This window comes from Haliotis rubra, unplaced genomic scaffold (genome assembly GCF_003918875.1).
Source record: "Haliotis rubra isolate DU_JTF1 unplaced genomic scaffold, ASM391887v1 Scf12, whole genome shotgun sequence".
NCBI classification, from domain to species: Eukaryota; Metazoa; Mollusca; class Gastropoda; order Lepetellida; family Haliotidae; genus Haliotis; species Haliotis rubra.
This window is the reverse complement of record NW_025765114.1, coordinates 1,622,348-1,642,436: the sequence shown is the minus strand read 5'-3', so window position 1 is coordinate 1,642,436 and position 20,089 is coordinate 1,622,348. Positions and strand designations below refer to the sequence as shown.

General features: G+C 41.4%; 1 protein-coding gene across 1 annotated transcript in view; it reads right to left on the bottom strand.

The window, feature by feature from the left end:
* Nucleotides 1-3,467: 3,467 nt before the first annotated feature.
* Nucleotides 3,468-20,089, bottom strand: part of LOC124262239 — a 39,321-nt gene continuing 22,699 nt past the window's right edge. The window contains 4 exon segments of the mRNA XM_046696724.1: nt 3,468-5,758; nt 5,760-7,068; nt 7,791-8,618; nt 9,121-9,325. Of these exon segments, the coding sequence (XP_046552680.1) occupies nt 4,637-5,758; nt 5,760-7,068; nt 7,791-8,618; nt 9,121-9,325 (3,464 nt within the window). The 3' untranslated portion in view covers nt 3,468-4,636.

Sequence of the window (20,089 nt, the reverse complement as noted above, 5' to 3'; positions counted from 1 at the left end):
GATTGATCCAAGGAATGAAGAGGCGGCTTGAATGAATTGTTCGGGTGCAGGGTGGATACACAATACACTGATGGAAAGTCAGTATTTGGACTTGCAATTCCGTGAACAAGATGTGTGCATGGTACCGACACTACAAGCAAAGTGAAATTCGTAATGTTTTTTCATGAAATGATGGTATTTTCCAAATCTGTACCATCTTCAAATAAACCAGATCATGTCATTGAAATCTTGGCTCTGTTTCTCCTCAACCCTTCCTTTTCACTCCAACATCCATATGATATGGAAATCTTTGACATATTTTATGCAATAGTTCACTAAAGTTGCTCAGTCTGTGAAAATACGGTTGTGGCTTAGTTAATTCCCATATGTATATAAGCAGGGAGCAAGTCGGCGCGCCCTGGACATTCCACAGTTTGTGACGATTATCAGACTGTCGACAAAGGTTGCGGAGGGTATTAACTGTACAACAAGCGTATCTTAATCTTTAAAGTCACCTGTGTGAAATGGAGATGGTGCCATCTCCGAAAGTACGCAGGGTAACCTTGATCTTACAAAGTATGTCAAACAAACATGACACTCCAGGGGCTGTCACTCCCAAGTGGGATGAGCGGATGAGCTACGTTCAGCCATGTTTATTATAAGAGATATACTTATACATCATACTTTAAAGTTTAAACAGTATTGAATTTCACTGAAAGAAAGTATGGATTGGTCAACAGGCAAAAGACATTTGAAGATCTATTAAGTGGGCATATGACTGATGTGATTTTCAGACCAACACACTAAGTTACTTTACACACACGCATACGCGCGCACACACACGCATAATATCACCAATACAACGATCGCATTTGTGGCCATTCAGACAGGTACACCCAATCAGTTCAATAAAGGAGGTTCTTAATTATAATTTGATTTCTCCATTATATCATTTCAATACAGACAATCTGAGAAAACATTTACACTATTTCATTTTGTATGGAAATATACATGCGAAGACTAAACTTAATATGTGTATACATGTCTGTAAAGAGTTTGAAAAAGGTAGTACCTGGAAAACACCATAATGAACTACGGACCAAATCTTAGAGGAGCGAATTCCGAGTAATCAAACAGAGAAGATTAAAACGTTTAACTGCATTGCGATCAATACATGTTTGATACAATAGCGTAATGTAACAAAGTGCATCACAATGAACAAGTTCAGAAGTAATTAAAAACAAATCCTATGTTAATATCTTGGGTACGTGGGTATTGTTTTTGTGTAGGCATTCTATATCTTAAAAACTGACGTGTCATCATCCTGAAGGACCAAAGTCTGCACAACGTTCCACGGTTTCAAAGTTCATTTGCATACACGTGTTCCAAAGCTGATAGCTGGAACAACGAACGTTGGGGCACCCAATACAATCTGCCTCCTTGACCCTAGCAGAAATCTTAGTCACCCACCTCCATGATAAAGAATGAGAATTGAGATACGGCTCAGCCGAGGAATTTTTATCGAGGGACATCACAATGTATCATTCATCATCTGCTTGTGCTTAACTACAAAAGTAATGGTATGGTTGGAGTATTTGTATAGTGACGCTGCTTTCTTACATACAGTTCATTTCAGCGGGGATCGAGGGTAAGAAAGTATCCCGAGCAACGCATGCTGCCTGACCGTCAAAGGCGCATTCCTGGTGACCTCCACCGTGATATTGCGGGAATACTCCGTCGACCGATGGGGAGACCGATGCATAGGCGGATCCAGAGGCGGGGTGCCCCCAGGTTTATTAAATGACGATTGAAAACGGGTGAAAATGAAGTGTGCACGCCCCGACCCACCCTCCTCTCTCAAGAAGCTGTATTCGCCCCTGCGATGGGTGATGTACTGTCAACATTCTAACCCATCAGCATTGGATTCTGATCTTATAGAAACCGATGTACGATAGGGTAAGGGTAATCAATGGACAGCAATGTTCTCCTTTTCGACTGTGCCATTATGGGAAAATAATAGTTTTGAAGACTCCTTCCCGTGGTATTTACAGTTCATGGTACATTCTTCTGTGGTCTTATCTGGCAGGTTATGTCATCAAAATGAATTAATGCTATTCTCTTACACTGGTGAACGTGTATATACCTGGGTTATAGGGAAAGTATTGCATTGATGTGTGTGCGATCCCTGGCACCTGTGGTTGATCACCGTGTACTGAGACACACTGTCCATAAAAACAATGTCCACAATGAGAGTGAGTGTTACTGTTATGACCAAAGCCCTGATCACATGATCCATGTGTTCCAGTTCAACTGAAAAAACTATAAGTATAATTAATACATACACATAAAACGTGACGGTGATGATATTTCATGTATGTAGTTCACTTAAACTACATATACACATAAAAATGTGTCAAGGATGATGGTCATATGGCAACAGTCACTGATGGAAGGTATCACCCAGTACAGAGTAGCTCTGCACGGGAAAGACTCATGTGCGTACCGCCTCCGTGGTGTAGTGACTAGAGCGTCCGCCCCAAGTGTGGAAGGTCGCGGGTTCGATCCCCGACCACGTCATACCAAAAGACGTTAAAATATGGTACTTGTTGGTCCCTGCCTGGCGCTCGGCATTAATGGGTACAACAAGGACTGGTCGGCTTGGAGTCAGTATAATGTGTCTGAGTGGGGTATTCATGCTTCACTGCGGCTTGGTATCTCAGTGGGCTAGCACTATAAAACCAGCTTAAGTCTGGGCTAGTACAAGCAGCCGCACATACACACGCATGCACGTCGTCATATGAGCGAAATATTCTCAAGCATGACGTTAAACCCAATTCCACCACCACCACCCATGTGCGTATGTGTATGCGCGCTTGTGTATGCTGCTTGGAGCTGTAAGGAAAGCCTGGATGTGGAAATGAACATTTTGCCATTTTAACACCAACCATATTTGGGTAACTTTCATCCACACGTTAGACGTTGGCAACATCATGGCGTGTATGTGTGTGTAAAAGCAGCATTCCACGTAAAGAATTGTTTGTCATCTACTCTTATGTCGCTGGTGGGCAGGGTGGGCCAGGTTAGTCCTTGACGTCAATCTTCACATCACTTGTATGACTGCGATCACACACAGAAACACCAGTGGTGTTAATGCTTCTACTTTGATGGCATGTTATCTCTCATCTCTGATCACAGAGGCCATCGTAACTCAATCCTGATTTGGGTTGGGATCAGTAGAGGTAGAAGAACTGATCTCATGTCCTGCAGCAGGCCATGATAAAAGTGATATTCTCATTCTGATGGGCGACATGTTAGTTGGCATTGTGAGGCACAAAACAAACTTCTGTTCACTAAACATGTCTTCACCCAATATTGTTTTCAGCTTTTCAGATGGACACAATTTCTAGTATAAGCTGACCCTTAGCACCCATTGAGAGGTCTATGTTACCTGAATGGTAATATGATACATAAAAAAATACTTCAAACACTAAGGGTTAACATATTTATTCATTACTGAAAATAAGATAGCAATGTTTCATTCTGAAAGAAATTTTCTGACTCCATTTGATCTTGTTAGGAGTGATCTAAACATGTCAACAGAGATCTATCAGAGACTTCATGTGATACGGTATGTCTTAACAATGTTAAAGATTTGATACAAATCTCTCATCTTTCTTCAGATGTCATTTTGAACACGACTAACATGTAAACATTTGGTCCATATCCCTTAGGGAACTGAATGAGTCAGTGAAACTACATCACAAAGAACACAAGATAATCCAACAAGCAATCTCTGGTACACTCACCTGAACACACACACACATTGAAGAATGATCACATCAATCACACTTTTAACCACTCAGTCCCCACTGAAGCTTTCACAGTACTGGAAACCCATCCTTGAGAGGAATACAACCAGATATGTATCATAGTAATGTAACAAGTGTCAGTGGGACCTCTTCACATTTGACACATTTAACTAAAAATTAACTGAGAAATAACAAATTCTGAGATACCACGATACTACTGATATCAAAGGAAAGAATAACAATGTAGGTGAATGTGACTAAAAGTGTAACAAATGAAGAAACAAACCTTCACCAGACAATATTGTAATAAAAAATATTACTGAGGTTGCTGATCCATAGTCATGAAATAGTAGTGAAAAGGTGACATATTTAAAAAATCTGGTGACATAACCATGGCTAAAGAGCTACCAGAACTTGCATTCTGACTTCATGATGAAGACAGAGAGTACAGGGCCGTATCCCACAAAGCCATCCTAGGGATATGACTGGCATAAGTCTATGTAATAGTATGGGGGTTAGGATAACCTGGGCTATGAATGTCAACTTGCAAAGAAACATGATGTCTAGACTAACATTTCTGAACAAACGTAAAGAAGAAATTTGTCTTAAATGGAAAAGAACCTCTTCAAAATATCTGTAAACATGCGACTTATCTATCATTCGCAAACAAACAGCAGTCAAAACATTTGCATGTGCATATAAATGTATATATATGCTAACAAACAAATTCAAACGGCCAGATATGTCTGGGTGCAGTGATCTCTCTCCAGGTACCAGCAGAACAACAACGTCAGTATGACACACTTAATCAATATTGCCACATGTCAGCACACTGTCAAGAGTCAAGATTACCGTTGCGTTTCCAAGGTGGTCGGCGTATACACAGGAGCTGTGGATTCGGGTAATGGCTTTTGTCCAAGGATAATGTCTGCACACTTCTCAGCAACCATGATTGTCGGTCCATTGAGATTGCCACTAACCACACTGGGCATTATGGAGGCATCAACAACCCTGAGTCCATCAACACCAATCACTTTAGCTGAAGGATCAACAACAGCCATTGGGTCACTTGCTGAACCCATCTTACATGTGCAGGAAGGATGGTAAGCACTGTCTGCCATTTTACGAACAAATGCATCAAGATCTTTGTCACTAGTAATGTTATATCCTGGCGCTATCTCAGGACCTCTGAACTCATTAAACGCCTTTTGGGAAAAGATCTCTCTGGTCAGTTTTATTCCATTCCTCATATCAACAATGTCTTCATGTGTGCTCAGATAGTTAGCAACAATCCTTGGGTGCTGTGCTGGATCTTTGGATTTCAGTTTTAAAAAGCCTCTACTTGTTGGTCTCATAGTTCCCACATGAGCTTGGAAAGCATGGCAAGGTCCAATCTTCCTACCATGGTCATTGACAGTTGAAGGCAGGAAGTGATACTGAATGTCTGGATGTTCAATCCCTGGCCGACTGCGGATAAATCCACCAGTTTCAAGATGGGTTGATGCTCCATCCCCAGTGTTTGTGGTGAACCACTGTAAACCTATCCTAATCATGTTGTGTGGAAACTTCCATTGTGCTGAGTACAACGTAATCTTCTTTGTACACTCCTGCTGTACATATATTTCCAGATGGTCCTGAAGATTTTCCCCTACTCCAGGAAGATTTGCTACAACTGGAATGTCCAGTTCCCTCAGTTCATCAGCATTGCCAATCCCTGAGATCATCAACAGCTGAGGAGAGTTGATAGCTCCTCCACTGAGTATAACTTCCTTTTCAGCCCTCACTTCTTTCATGATCCCTCCCTGCTTGTACTCCAGACCAACTGCTCTGTTATTTTCGAAAACAATCTTTGTTGTCATTGCTCCCGTCTCAGTATACAGATTGTCTCGGTATAGAACTGGTCTGAGGTATGCAGAAGCTGCACTCCACCTCTTACCTTTATGAATAGTCATATCCATGAATCCAACCCCCTTCCTGCTGAAAACCATTCATGTCATCTGTAAATGGGTACCCTGCCTGAACTCCAGCATCAGTGAAGGCTTGGAACAGAGGATTATTGCTTTTCCCTCTGGATACATGAAGTGGTCCATCTCCTCCTCGGTAGTCATCAGGTCCGAGTTCATGAGTTTGTGATTTGCGGAAGTAAGGGAGACAATTAGCGTAGGACCAGCCAGCTGCTCCTTCCCTCTCCCAACGGTCATAGTCGAAGGCATGTCCTCTTATATAAACCATGGCATTGAGTGAGGATGATCCACCCCATACTCTGCCTCTAGGCCAGTACATGACTCTGTTGTTCATAGCCTTCTCTGGCTCTGTCATGTAGTACCAGTTATACTGATCATCACAGAGGTTATACATTAAAGCTGCTGGCATATGTATTTTCCAACTGTTATCCTTTGGTCCAGCTTCCAATAGAAGGACTCTGTTATTAGGATCTTTACTGAGTCTGTTGGCTAGAACACAGCCAGCAGATCCTGCACCTACAATGACATAGTCATAGGTTGTGAGTTTATCTTCTGAGGCTTTTAGCCTTAGGGCAGCAACTCTACTCAGGTTTCTCCTGATTTGGGTGAAAGGTGAAGAGTTCACTGAGGTACTAAAGAGTCTTCTGCCAGTGGAACCTCCAGACCCTTTCACCCCAGAAACTCCACTGGACACAACATGGGGCAGGATCTCACTCACCACATCAACTAACAAGTCAGCATGAGGTTTCAGATCGGAATGTGATCCAACTCCTGACAAGACTCCGATCTTTGAGGCAACATTGGCTAATGATCCCATATGTAGATCTGACACTGTATCCCCAACGACACATACAGAAGAGGGATCGACCTTTAGCTCATCACAGATAAGTTTGAGATTGTGTGCAGAAGGTTTGGGCTGACTATGGGGGTCATCCCCACAAACCATCATGTCGACATAATTGAGCACGTCAAGTCCCATGAGATCACGGATGGCAGTCTCGCGAGATGACCCAGTGCAAATAGCAACCTTCACACCACTTAGCTTGAGGTTCTTAAAGACTTCTTTCACATCTTTATCAAGTGATTTTGGTTTGGTATTCAAGATGACCTCACTGTCCTGCCAAGCTTGATTCATGATAAGGATAGCTTCTTCATAGTAAAAGCCTTCTGATGTCAGAAACTTGACAAGAGCAGATTTCACCTCGTGCCAGGAGCCTTCAGCAAGCACCCCACTCTGTAGTTTCCTTGAACTTTGGCATGCGCCCATCACATCAAACACCTTATTGGCCAGCTTCATGCCTGTGATTTGTTCAAGCCTGAAATGAAAGAAGTTTGGTGTTGTACTTATTTTCATATTGCACAGATGACATAAATATATTATATAAATCACAAAAGATAGTTTTTGTTGAATATTGATCATTGCAATCATATTGATCATTGAAAGATATACTGATTTAAAAAAAAAAATATCACTAAAATAAAAGGAGATCAATTCTAATTCACTGTTCTCCTTTTTTCATGAAATACCTTCAAATGTAGCAGGTTTACAAATAAACGAACTCATGCACATGTGCAAAAATTATTACCCTTATCATATGATGCTGACTCCCTGGACACTGATCTAAATTCAGTCCAATATCATAACTATCATCTAGACATCAGCCACCAGTTATAACTGGTAAACCAAATGCAATTTAGAGTCCACAAATATCTTAACCTCAACTACCATGGCTAACGATCTTTACACAAGTAGTTACTAGTACTTGAAGGCATCTGTCATTAGTTATCAAAGTCACTCATGATGGGAAACCTCTGTCTATGTAGGTACCCTGTGGCTGTAATTAGGGTGGTTGTCATCATTATCACATAGCCTTTGGTGTCACAACAATTTACAACCTGCAGTTCAATATCATGTTCTTGTGCTGGAAGAATGATAACCAGTCTTTGACCAGTGGATTCTTTAAGCTAGTAACACTGTTAAATGTTTTTACACTCATTTTTCTCTTAAAGAACATAGAAAACCATAAATAGTTCCCACCTTTCTGTTAATCTCTCAAGCCATTCTGTGTGTCTACTGTGTGTACACAACAGTGTACCATGAATGTCAAAGATGACCAGGTCCATTTTCTTCTTGTCCACTTTGCGATCGCTAACATCTCTGCATGCTTCTTCCAGGGAGTGTGGCTCAATCAGAATGCGATCATTGGCAGAGTAGGCATAGTACTCCTTCCACCTGTCATATGGCAGGATGAGTGGCAGAAGATCCTTCACATTCTTGACCACATGGTCTGAGAGAGCCAGGAGTTCCTCAGTACCACACACTCCACTCAAAACACCAACGCTCCAGCCCAGGTTGGCATTCCTTCCCATCCCAACATCTGCAACTGTATCTCCCACCATCACTGTGTCTGATGGATCAACACCAACCGCCTCGCAGATCTTCCAGGCATTGTGGGGATTGGGCTTGGGCTGCATGTTAGGGTCATCTCCACAGACAACACAGTCAACATAGTCATTGAGGCCCAGTTGACTGAGGGTGCTCAATGTACCTGCACGGTTATCTGATGTGCAGATGGCAATCTTCATCCCATTGCTCTTAAGGATCCTAAACAGGGTTCTGAGGTCTGTGGTTGTCCTCAAGACATCAGGGTTTCCTACATCTCCCTCCAGCCAGCTTTCCTTGATCACTTCCCTGGCTCTTTCAAGAGACAGGCCTTCTCCAACAAGCACCTTCTCCAGTTCCACTGCTATCTCTGGTGTGGTTTTTTCTGCAAGGAGTCCAGGTAGGACTCGATTTGACTTGTGGCAGAAGCCAAGGGTATCAAATATCTTCTCCTCAATGTCAAGGCCACTGGACTTAGCCATACTACAAGAAAACAAATACTTAATTTAGGCTGACGAATAACATCTGGCAGATGGTGAATGCACACTAAAATGCGTACATGTATTTCTTATGCAACAATTAAGTTCCTTTCATATCCTCAAAATAGCGTTGACCATTAAGTCTTTTTAGGAAATTAAAATTGCATGCAATACACTGATTACTACTCCCTTGCTTAACCCATGTTTGTCATCATTCACTTGATGGTCAGTTAATGAATTTATAACAGACATAATTAGTGGTAACATCACACAGATTACCTGACAAAGCTTCCCATTTAGCATTTAACATCTGGGTAGACGTGGGGAAAAAAACAATAATAAAAGCAACAACCAGTCCTGAGGAATTGCTCTAGACTCTGACAGACATAACCTTCACACAATCCCTGTCAATCACAGTTATCAAAACAGCTCTAAAACCACACAACACGGGGGAGCAAAACATATTTGAAATGCCTAACAAAACCAACAAGTATGCAAATACATACTTTGCTGCTAGACTTTTTGCCCATGGTGTCCACATGGTATGGAAGCAGATAAGAGTCCCGTCTTTGTCGAAAATCACCAACTTGGCCTTCTTCATATTGCTCTTGCGATGTGAGACACTCTTTATGGTTTCTTGAAGGAACTCTCGTTTTGTAGATTTTTCTTGTTGCCCTTGGTAACAAATGGTAGATAGTTGGGATAGACATGCTGAAAAAGATATAAAATTCAATTTAATATCTCATCTTGTTCACAAAACTTTGTTGTCGCTTGACTTGACTATTTTTTTTCAGTTTAAAACCTGCCCGAAGAGCACCTAAAATGTATATGTTAATAAAAATATGCTCCATAACAGTAATGTACTGTCAGTACTTATTTTCAATCACAATGTTGATATGCATCTGGTTTAATTTGGAAAGAATCCTTCTCTACAAAAAAAATGACAATGAAGAATGCTTGAAAAAATTGGGTATCTAATTACTTCAAAATTAACCATGGCTTTCCACATAACATAATATGTACATATATATAATATGTCAAAGAAAATACTCATTTGTCTGACAAACTACTCAATCACCTATCTAACAAACTACTAATTTATCTCACCAACTACTCAGTCATCTTAGAAACCACTCAATCATCTTAGAAACTACTCAATCACCCATTTAACAAACTACTAATTTATCTCACCAACTACGCAATCATCTTAGAAACTACTCAATCATCTTAGAAACTACTCAATCATCTTAGAAACTACTCAATCACCCATCTAACAAACTACTAATTTATCTCACCAACTACTCAATCATCTTAGAAACCACTCAATCATCTTACAAACTACTCAATCACCCATCTATTAAACTACTAATTTATCTCACCAACTACTCAATCATCTTAGAAACTACTCAATCATCTTAGAAACTACTCAATCACCTATCTAACAAACTACTAATTTATCTCACCAACTACTCTGTCATCTTAGAAACTACTCAATCATCTTAGAAACTACTCAATCACCTATCTAACAAACTACTAATTTATCTCACCAACTACTCAATCATCTTACAAACTACTCAATCATCTTAGAAACCACTCAATCATCTTACAAACTACTCAATCACCCATCTAATAAACTACTAATTTATCTCACCAACTACTCAATCATCTTAGAAACCACTCAATCATCTTAGAAAATACTCAATTGTCTTACAAACTACTAATTCATCTCACAAATTACTCAATCATCTTACAAACTACTCATTTATCTAACAAACTACTCAATTGTCCATCTAACAAACTACTTAATCCTCTGTCTTTAGTTTTACACCGCTTTTAGCAATATTCCAGCAATATCATGGCACCACAATACCACAAATGTGCTGTACACATTGTGCCCATGTGGAGAATCGAACCCGGGTCTTCCCGTGACGAGCAAACGCCTTAACCACTAGGCTACCCCACCGTCCCTCTCTGTAGTTTAAGATTGAAAGGGTTAGTAAAACACAACATAGTAGCTTTGTAAAGAGTAATATTTTCGGACAGGCTTAATCACAAAATTAGAACAAAAGTTAACAGCAGATAACAAATTTCTCAGCCACAACTTATATGGAATATGTTTGGCCTGGAAGTCAATTACAGAGTGTGTGATTTGCCGTCTTTAATGAGTATTCATTTTTCTCTGTAGGAAATCAACATCAACTAAATACATCTAGAACAATATATATCAGCAAACATAATTGTAACCCCTTTTTGTGTTTTCTTGACCAGTTAGAAGATAATTAAAGTTAGATATCTTGAAACTAAATTCTTAAATTCCTGTATAATAAGAACATCTACAAAAACTCTGTATTCAGTCGAGAAAGTAGATGAGCAGATGACTTTCCATGACACTTGTTCATGGGTCCATTAAGATGAGGTACGATATTGGTGGATTGAAGTAGTTGACAACTGTTCAAACAGCACCTAAATGTCTGCAACATGGACAGCTGTGACAGTAATATCTACATATGTTCTCCCCTGTAGGGACCTTGACCTTGCTAAGTTTCACAAAAGTCAAGAGTTATCAGGGTCATTACTAAAACACTGGACCAGCATGTCCATCTGGAAATTTCCATGCTGAGTAATCGAGAATGACAAGAGATTCCTTCTGAACAACACAATCTTGCTATGCTAACATGACCTGTATATCACTTACAACATTGTCATTCAAGCTTGTTGTTTTCTAATCTACCATTCAGGTGAGTCAGCAGTATTTGTACGTAGGTGTGTCTCTAACCATAAGGCTAAGTCTTGTATCGTTTTCATTAGGCTGTACAATATTACATGATGTATCATTCATATGAAATTCACTACCACAACTTTCTGTGTGACAAACAGTTGGCAGATGTCATTAGACTGTTCTTAATCTCTCTCATACATACTACTAAATAAACATATGCACAGCCAGTATTTTTCCATGTAATGTTTTGAAAATGAATCATAAGTGTGTGTCTAATCAGTATGTCGTTATCAGTGAACGTTCCCTCCAAGTTTGAATCCATTGCCATTAAAAACCTGTCACCAAAACGTAACCAAACCTGTTTTTCTCAATAAAGGTAATAAAGCATGAATGTGATGTGATTCATGAGCTTTCTTTGGCATGCACGATCCGTGCAACATTTGCAATAAAAACCAGGGGGTCTGATTGTTTTAGCAGCAGGTGACAAACATAAATCTAGACATTGTGCTCAGCAAAACACTGCGATTGGTCATTTGGAAGCTGGCGATTCGCAGTCAGCGGTTGCATGGTAATTTAATGTGTCCCAGGGTACCATAGGAAGGTTTTGGCATCAGCACCAGCAGCATGGAACAACATGTGATCATTCTCGGCCAGGAAGACTCCGGGTGACCATACCCCGAACAATCTTGGACCAAACTGTCAGGAACCGCCTTCGTGACGCTGGTATTCGTCCTATCAAACCTTTGCAGGGACCTATCCTTACATGACATCAACAATGTAGACATGACATCAACAATGTAGACAGTGGTGTCGAAACCATCTCCAGTGGCCATTACAAGGTGGAGAACTTATGTATGTGCTCGGTATATGCTCAGGCATCATGACAGAAGAGCATATGTGTCAAGATGGCATACAGGAAGTGGACAGATTTGGTGGCAGTAGTGTTATGGTTTGGGCAGGCATTTAATACAGTGGAGGAACCGATCTTATTCACGTCTAAGGCAATCATGCAGCTCAACGTTACTGTGAAGAAATCATCAGGCCTCATGTCATTCCATTCACGAACCGTCAGAACTTCATTTTCCCACATGACAATGCTCAACCGCATACAGCAATCACCCTTGCTCAACTCAACGTTCAGGTTCGTGAATGGCTCTCCTGTTCACCAGATCTGCTCCCAATTGAACATTTGTGGGATGAACTAGATCGACGTGTGAGACAGCATGATCAGCTGCAGACCTCAGCTGCTCTGTTTCTGGCTTTGCGGGAAGAATATCAGAATATTCCTTGACAGTTCATCCAGAATCTGATCGAAACTATGGGACGCCAATGCCAGGCAACCATTGATGCTGATGGCGGTCACACAAGATATTGACTGCCCTGTGACCTTTACCTTACTGCACAAGTCATTTGTTACGTCCCTCCCCTACTTCCACTGGACAATACATGTTCATCAGTGTTTTCTTTATCGCTGTCCTGTATCACTCAAACTTACATGCATAAATATTAGTGTTGGGAATCAACCTCTAAGCTATAATCGATTATCGATGTCTTCTGTTGATCAATTGTCGATAAATGATCGACTACAAGTATATATGGATTTATGAACACAAGACCAGCTGGATGAGACAACTGCTACAAGATCGCTTGTAATTAAGATCTGTCATATGACACGAGATCGTAACCCATTCTTCTTAGAAATGGATTAAACACTTCGACGAAAGGATATTGAAAATCTTGGAGCATTTGACAATATGAATTTAGATAACACTATTTACAGTTAAATGATACGTACGTCAATTATTTGTGTGTGTGAAAATTGAGAAGTTGAACTCAAGATGTACATGTAGACTTCGATGCAGAAATCAGAATAGAACGGCTATAGATCTAAGAGTAGATGTGACAAGTATCAATAAAGCTATCCATTTCCAACCTTGTTCGTGAATTCGACGAGAATTGAGCCTTTCACAAATACAAAATGTTTTCTCGAAGCGAACGCATGTGCGGGAAAGCAGGCATTTTGTTGACAGTCTGCCCAGCTAATCAAACTGCTTGTTTCGAGCACATGTTATATCTCTCAGGAGTATATATTGTTTTCAAAGCCACATTTTCATAACATACTACATTTACGAAACCGTCGTCAATGCTTGCATATTTAAACATGCAATTAAACATGGGTCTAAATAATATATGTATCCACGCTAAAACTGTTATTACACTGCAAGCCACTGCCCCCACAAGAAGAAAACGACTGCTCCCCCGCAAGCTATAAATAGACTTGACTTCCTGTATTACGGCTGCGATGACGAGCCTACTAGGAGGTATTTACAAATCTTTCATGTACACACCAATCGTTTATGTTATTCTTGAAGATGGTGTACAGTGTTATCGATTGTAATGTTTTTAAATCGATAATCGAAATTTTATTGTCAAATGATCAATAAACTGATTATTTGAATGATCGGTGCAACACTAATAAACATGTGACCATTTGCAGATATGCATTTTTATTTAGTAGTATCTATGCCAGTACTATGGCTGATTGTGTGAATCAGGAGGCTACATTGCGTGACCTGGCTGATTGTGTGAATCAGTTAACTACAATGTGTGACCTGGCTGACTGTGTGAATCAAGTGACTACAATGTGTGACTTGGCTGGTTGTGTGACTCAGGAGACTAAAATGTTGTGACCTGGCTGATTGTGTGAATTACGTGACTACAGTGTGTGACCTGGCTGATTGTGAGAATTACGTGACTACAATGTGTGACCTGGCTGATTGTGAGAATTACGTGACTACAATGTGTGACCTGGCTGACTGTGTGAATCAGTTAACTACAATGTGTGACCTGGCTGACTGTGTGAATCAGTTAACTACAATGTGTGACCTGGCTGACTGTGTGAATCAGTTAACTACAATGTGTGACCTGGCTGACTGTGTGAATCAGTTAACTACAATGTGTGACCTGGCTGACTGTGTGAATCAGTTAACTACAATGTGTGACCTGGCTGACTGTGTGAATCAGTTAACTACAATGTGTGACCTGGCTGATTGTGTGAATCAGTTAACTACAATGTGTGACCTGGCTTCGACTGTGTGAATCAGTTAACTACAATGTGTGACCTGGCTGATTGTGTGAATCAGTTAACTACAATGTGTGACCTGGCTGACTGTGTGAATCAGTTAACTACAATGTGTGACCTGGCCGACTGTGTGAATCAGTTAACTACAATGTGTGACCTGGCTGACTGTGTGAATCAGTTAACTACAATGTGTGACCTGGCTGACTGTGTGAATCAGTTAACTACATGTGTGACCTGGCTGACTGTGTGAATCAGTTAACTACAATGTGTGACCTGACCTGACTGACTGTGAATCAGTTAACTACAATGTGTGACCTGGCTGATTGTGTGAATCAGTTAACTACAATGTGTGACCTGGCTGACTGTGTGAATCAGTTAACTACAATGTGTGACCTGGCTGATTGTGTGAATCAGTTAACTACAATGTGTGACCTGGCTGACTGTGTGAATCAGTTAACTACAATGTGTGACCTGGCTGACTGTATGAATCAGTTAACTACAGTGTGTGACCTGGCTGACTGTGTGAATCAGTTAACTACAGTGTGTGTCCTGGCTGACTGTGTGAATCAGTTAACTACAGTGTGTGACCTGGCTGACTGTGTGAATCAGTTAACTACAATGTGTGACCTGGCTGACTGTGTGAATCAGTTAACTACAATGTGTGACCTGGCTGACTGTGTGAATCAGTTAACTACAATGTGTGACCTGGCTGACTGTGTGAATCAGTTAACTACAATGTGTGACCTGGCTGACTGTGTGAATCAGTTAGCTACAATGTGTGACCTGGCTGACTGTGTGAATCAGTTAACTACAATGTGTGACCTGGCTGACTGTGTGAATCAGTTAACTACAATGTGTGACCTGGCTGACTGTGTGAATCAGTTAACTACAATGTGTGACCTGGCTGACTGTGTGAATCAGTTGATTGTGTGAATTACGTGACTACAGTGTGTGACCTGGCTGATTGTGAGAATTACGTGACTACAATGTGTGACCTGGCTGATTGTGAGAATTACGTAACTACAATGTGTGACCTGGCTGACTGTGTGAATCAGTTAACTACAATGTGTGACCTGGCTGACTGTGTGAATCAGTTAACTACAATGTGTGACCTGGCCGACTGTGAATCAGTTAACTACAGTGTGTGACATGGCTGACTGTGAATCAGTTAACTACAATGTGTGACCTGGCTGACTGTGTGAATCAGTTAGCTACAATGTGTGACCTGGCTGACTGTGTGAATCAGTTAACTACAATGTGTGACCTGGCTGATTGTGTGAATCAGTTAACTACAAATGTGACCTGGCTGACTGTGTGAATCAGTTAACTACAATGTGTGACCTGGCTGACTGTGTGAATCAGTTAACTACAATGTGTGACCTGGCTGACTGTGTGAATCAGTTAACTACAATGTGTGACCTGGCTGATTGTGTGAATCAGTTAACTACAATGTGTGACCTGGCTGACTGTGTGAATCAGTTAACTACAATGTGTGACCTGGCTGACTGTGTGAATCAGTTAACTACAATGTGACCTGGCTGATTGTGTGAATCAGTTAACTACAATGTGTGACCTGGCTGACTGTGTGAATCAGTTAACTACAATGTGTGACCTGGCTGATTGTGTGAATCAGTTAACTACAATGTGTGACCTGGCTGACTGTGTGAATCAGTTAACTACAATGCGTGACCTGGCTGACTGTGTGAATCAGTTAACTACAATGTGTGACCTGGCTGACTGTGTGAATCAGTTAACTACAATGTGTGACCTGGCTGACTGTGTGAATCAGTTAACTACAATGTGTGACCTGGCTGACTGTGTGAATCAGTTAACTACAATGTGTGACCTGGCTGACTGTGTGAATCAAGTGACTACAATGTGTGACTTGGCTGGTTGTGTGACTCAGGAGACTAAAATGTGGTGACCTGGCTGATTGTGTGAATTACGTGACTACAGTGTGTGACCTGGCTGATTGTGAGAATTACGTGACTACAATGTGTGACCTGGCTGATTGTGAGAATTACGTAACTACAGTGTGTGACCTGGCTGACTGTGTGAATCAGTTAACTACAATGTGTGACCTGGCCGACTGTGTGAATCAGTTAACTACAATGTGTGACCTGGCTGATTGTGTGAATCAGTTAACTACAATGTGACCTGGCTGATTGTGAGAATTGCAGTTGACTACAATGTGTGACCTGGCTGATTGTGAGAATCACATTGACTACAATGTGTGACCTGGCTGATTGTGTGAATCAGTTAACTACAATGTGTGACCTGGCTGACTGTGTGAATCAGTTAACTACAATGTGTGACCTGGCTGACTGTGTGAATCAGTTAACTACAGTGTGTGACCTGGCCGACTGTGTGAATCAGTTAACTACAATGTGTGACCTGGCTGACTGTGTGAATCAGTTAACTACAATGTGTGACCTGGCTGACTGTGTGAATCAGTTAACTACAATGTGTGACCTGGCTGACTGTGTGAATCAGTTAACTACAATGTGTGACCTGGCTGACTGTGTGAATCAGTGAATCAGTTGACCTGGCTGACTGTGTGAATCAGTGACTACTGGACCTGACTGACTGTGTGAATCAGTTAACTACAATGTGTGACCTGGCTGACTGTGTGAATCAGTTAACTACAATGTGTGACCTGGCTGATTGTGTGAATCAGTTAACTACAATGTGTGACCTGGCTGACTGTGTGAATCAGTTAACTACAATGTGTGACCTGGCTGACTGTGTGAATCAGTTAACTACAATGTGTGACCTGGCTGACTGTGTGAATCAGTTAACTACAATGTGTGACCTGGCTGATTGTGTGAATCAGTTAACTACAATGTGTGACCTGGCTGACTGTGTGAATCAGTTAACTACAATGTGTGACCTGGCTGACTGTGTGAATCAGTTAACTACAATGTGTGACCTGGCCGATTGTGTGAATCAGTTAACTACAATGTGTGACCTGGCTGACTGTGTGAATCAGTTAACTACAATGTGTGACCTGGCTGATTGTGTGAATCAGTTAACTACAATGTGTGACCTGGCTGATTGTGAGAATTACGTGACTACAATGTGTGACCTGGCTGATTGTGAGAATTACGTGACTACAATGTGTGACCTGGCTGATTGTGTGAATCAGTTAACTACAATGTGTGACCTGGCTGACTGTGTGAATCAGTTAACTACAATGTGTGACCTGGCTGACTGTGTGAATCAGTTAACTACAGTGTGTGACCTGGCCGACTGTGTGAATCAGTTAACTACAATGTGTGACCTGGCTGACTGTGTGAATCAGTTAACTACAATGTGTGACCTGGCTGACTGTGTGAATCAGTTAACTACAATGTGTGACCTGGCTGACTGTGTGAATCAGTTAACTACAATGTGTGACCTGGCTGACTGTGTGAATCAGTTAACTACAATGTGTGACCTGGCTGACTGTGTGAATCAGTTAACTACAATGTGTGACCTGGCTGACTGTGTGAATCAGTTAACTACAATGTGTGACCTGGCTGACTGTGTGAATCAAGTGACTACAATGTGTGACTTGGCTGGTTGTGTGACTCAGGAGACTAAAATGTTGTGACCTGGCTGATTGTGTGAATTACGTGACTACAGTGTGTGACCTGGCTGACTGTGAGAATTACGTGACTACAATGTGTGACCTGGCTGATTGTGAGAAAAACGTGACTACAATGTGTGACCTGGCTGACTGTGTGAATCAGTTAACTACAATGTGTGACCTGGCTGACTGTGTGAATCAGTTAACTACAATGTGTGACCTGGCTGACTGTGTGAATCAGTTAACTACAATGTGTGACCTGGCTGACTGTGTGAATCAGTTAACTACAATGTGTGACCTGGCTGACTGTGTGAATCAGTTAACTACAATGTGTGACCTGGCTGATTGTGAGAAAAACGTGACTACAATGTGTGACCTGGCTGACTGTGTGAATCAGTTAACTACAATGTGTGACCTGGCTGACTGTGTGAATCAGTTAACTACAATGTGTGACCTGGCTGATTGTGTGAATCAGTTAACTACAATGTGTGACCTGGCCGACTGTGTGAATCAGTTAACTACAATGTGTGACCTGGCTGACTGTGTGAATCAGTTAACTACAATGTGTGACCTGGCTGACTGTGTGAATCAGTTAACTACAATGTGTGACCTGGCTGACTGTATGAATCAGTTAACTACAATGTGTGACCTGGCTGGTTGTGTGAATCAGTTAACTACAATGTGTGACCTGGCTGACTGTATGAATCAGTTAACTACAATGTGTGACCTGGCTGATTGTGAGAAAAACGTGACTACAATGTGTGACCTGGCTGACTGTGTGAATCAGTTAACTACAATGTGTGACCTGGCTGACTGTGTGAATCAGTTAACTACAATGTGACCTGGCTGACTGTGTGAATCAGTTAACTACAATGTAATGACCTGGCTGATTGTGTGAATCAGTTAACTACAATGTGTGACCTGGCCGACTGTGTGAATCAGTTAACTACAATGTGACCTGGCTGATTGTGTGAATCAGTTAACTACAATGTGACCTGGCTGATTGTGTGAATCAGTTAACTACAATGTGTGACCTGGCTGATTGTGTGAATCAGTTAACTACAATGTGTGACCTGGCTGACTGTGTGAATCAGTTAACTACAATGCGACCTGGCTGACTGTGTGAATCAGTTAACTACAATGTGTGACCTGGCTGACTGTGTGAATCAGTTAACTACAGTGTGTGACCTGGCTGACTGTGTGAATCAGTTAACTACAATGTGTGACCTGGCTGACTGTGTGAATCAGTTAATCTACTATGTGTGTGACCTGGCTGACTGTGTGAATCAGTTAACTACAATGTGTGACCTGGCTGACTGTGTGAATCAGTTAACTACAATGTGTGACCTGGCTGACTGTGTGAATCAGTTAACTACAATGTGACCTGGCTGACTGTGCGTGAATCAGTTAACTACAATGTGTGACCTGGCTGACTGTGTGAATCAGTTAACTACAATGTGTGACCTGGCTGACTGTGTGAATCAGTTAACTACAATGTGTGACCTGGCTGATTGTGTGAATCAGTTAACTACAATGTGTGACCTGGCTGACTGTGTGAATCAGTTAACTACAATGTGACCTGGCTGACTGTGTGAATCAGTTAACTACAATGTGTGACCTGGCTGACTGTGTGAATCAGTTAACTACAATAAATGTGACCTGGCTGACTGTGTGAATCAGTTAACTACAATGTGTGACCTGGCTGACTGTGTGAATCAGTTAACTACAATGTGTGACCTGGCTGACTGTGTGAATCAAGTGACTACAATGTGTGTGACTTGGCTGGTTTGTGTGACTCAGGAGACCAAAATGTGGTGACCTGGCTGACTGTGTGAATTACGTGACTACGGTGTGTGTGACCTGGCTGATTGTGAGAATTGCGTGACTACAATGTGTGACCTGGCTGATTGTGAGAATTACGTAACTACAGTGTGTGACCTGGCTGACTGTGTGAATCAGTTAACTACAATGTGTGACCTGGCCGACTGTGTGAATCAGTTAACTACAATGTGTGACCTGGCTGATTGTGTGAATCAGTTAACTACAATGTGTGACCTGGCCGACTGTGAGAATACGTGACTACAATGTGTGACCTGGCTGATTGTG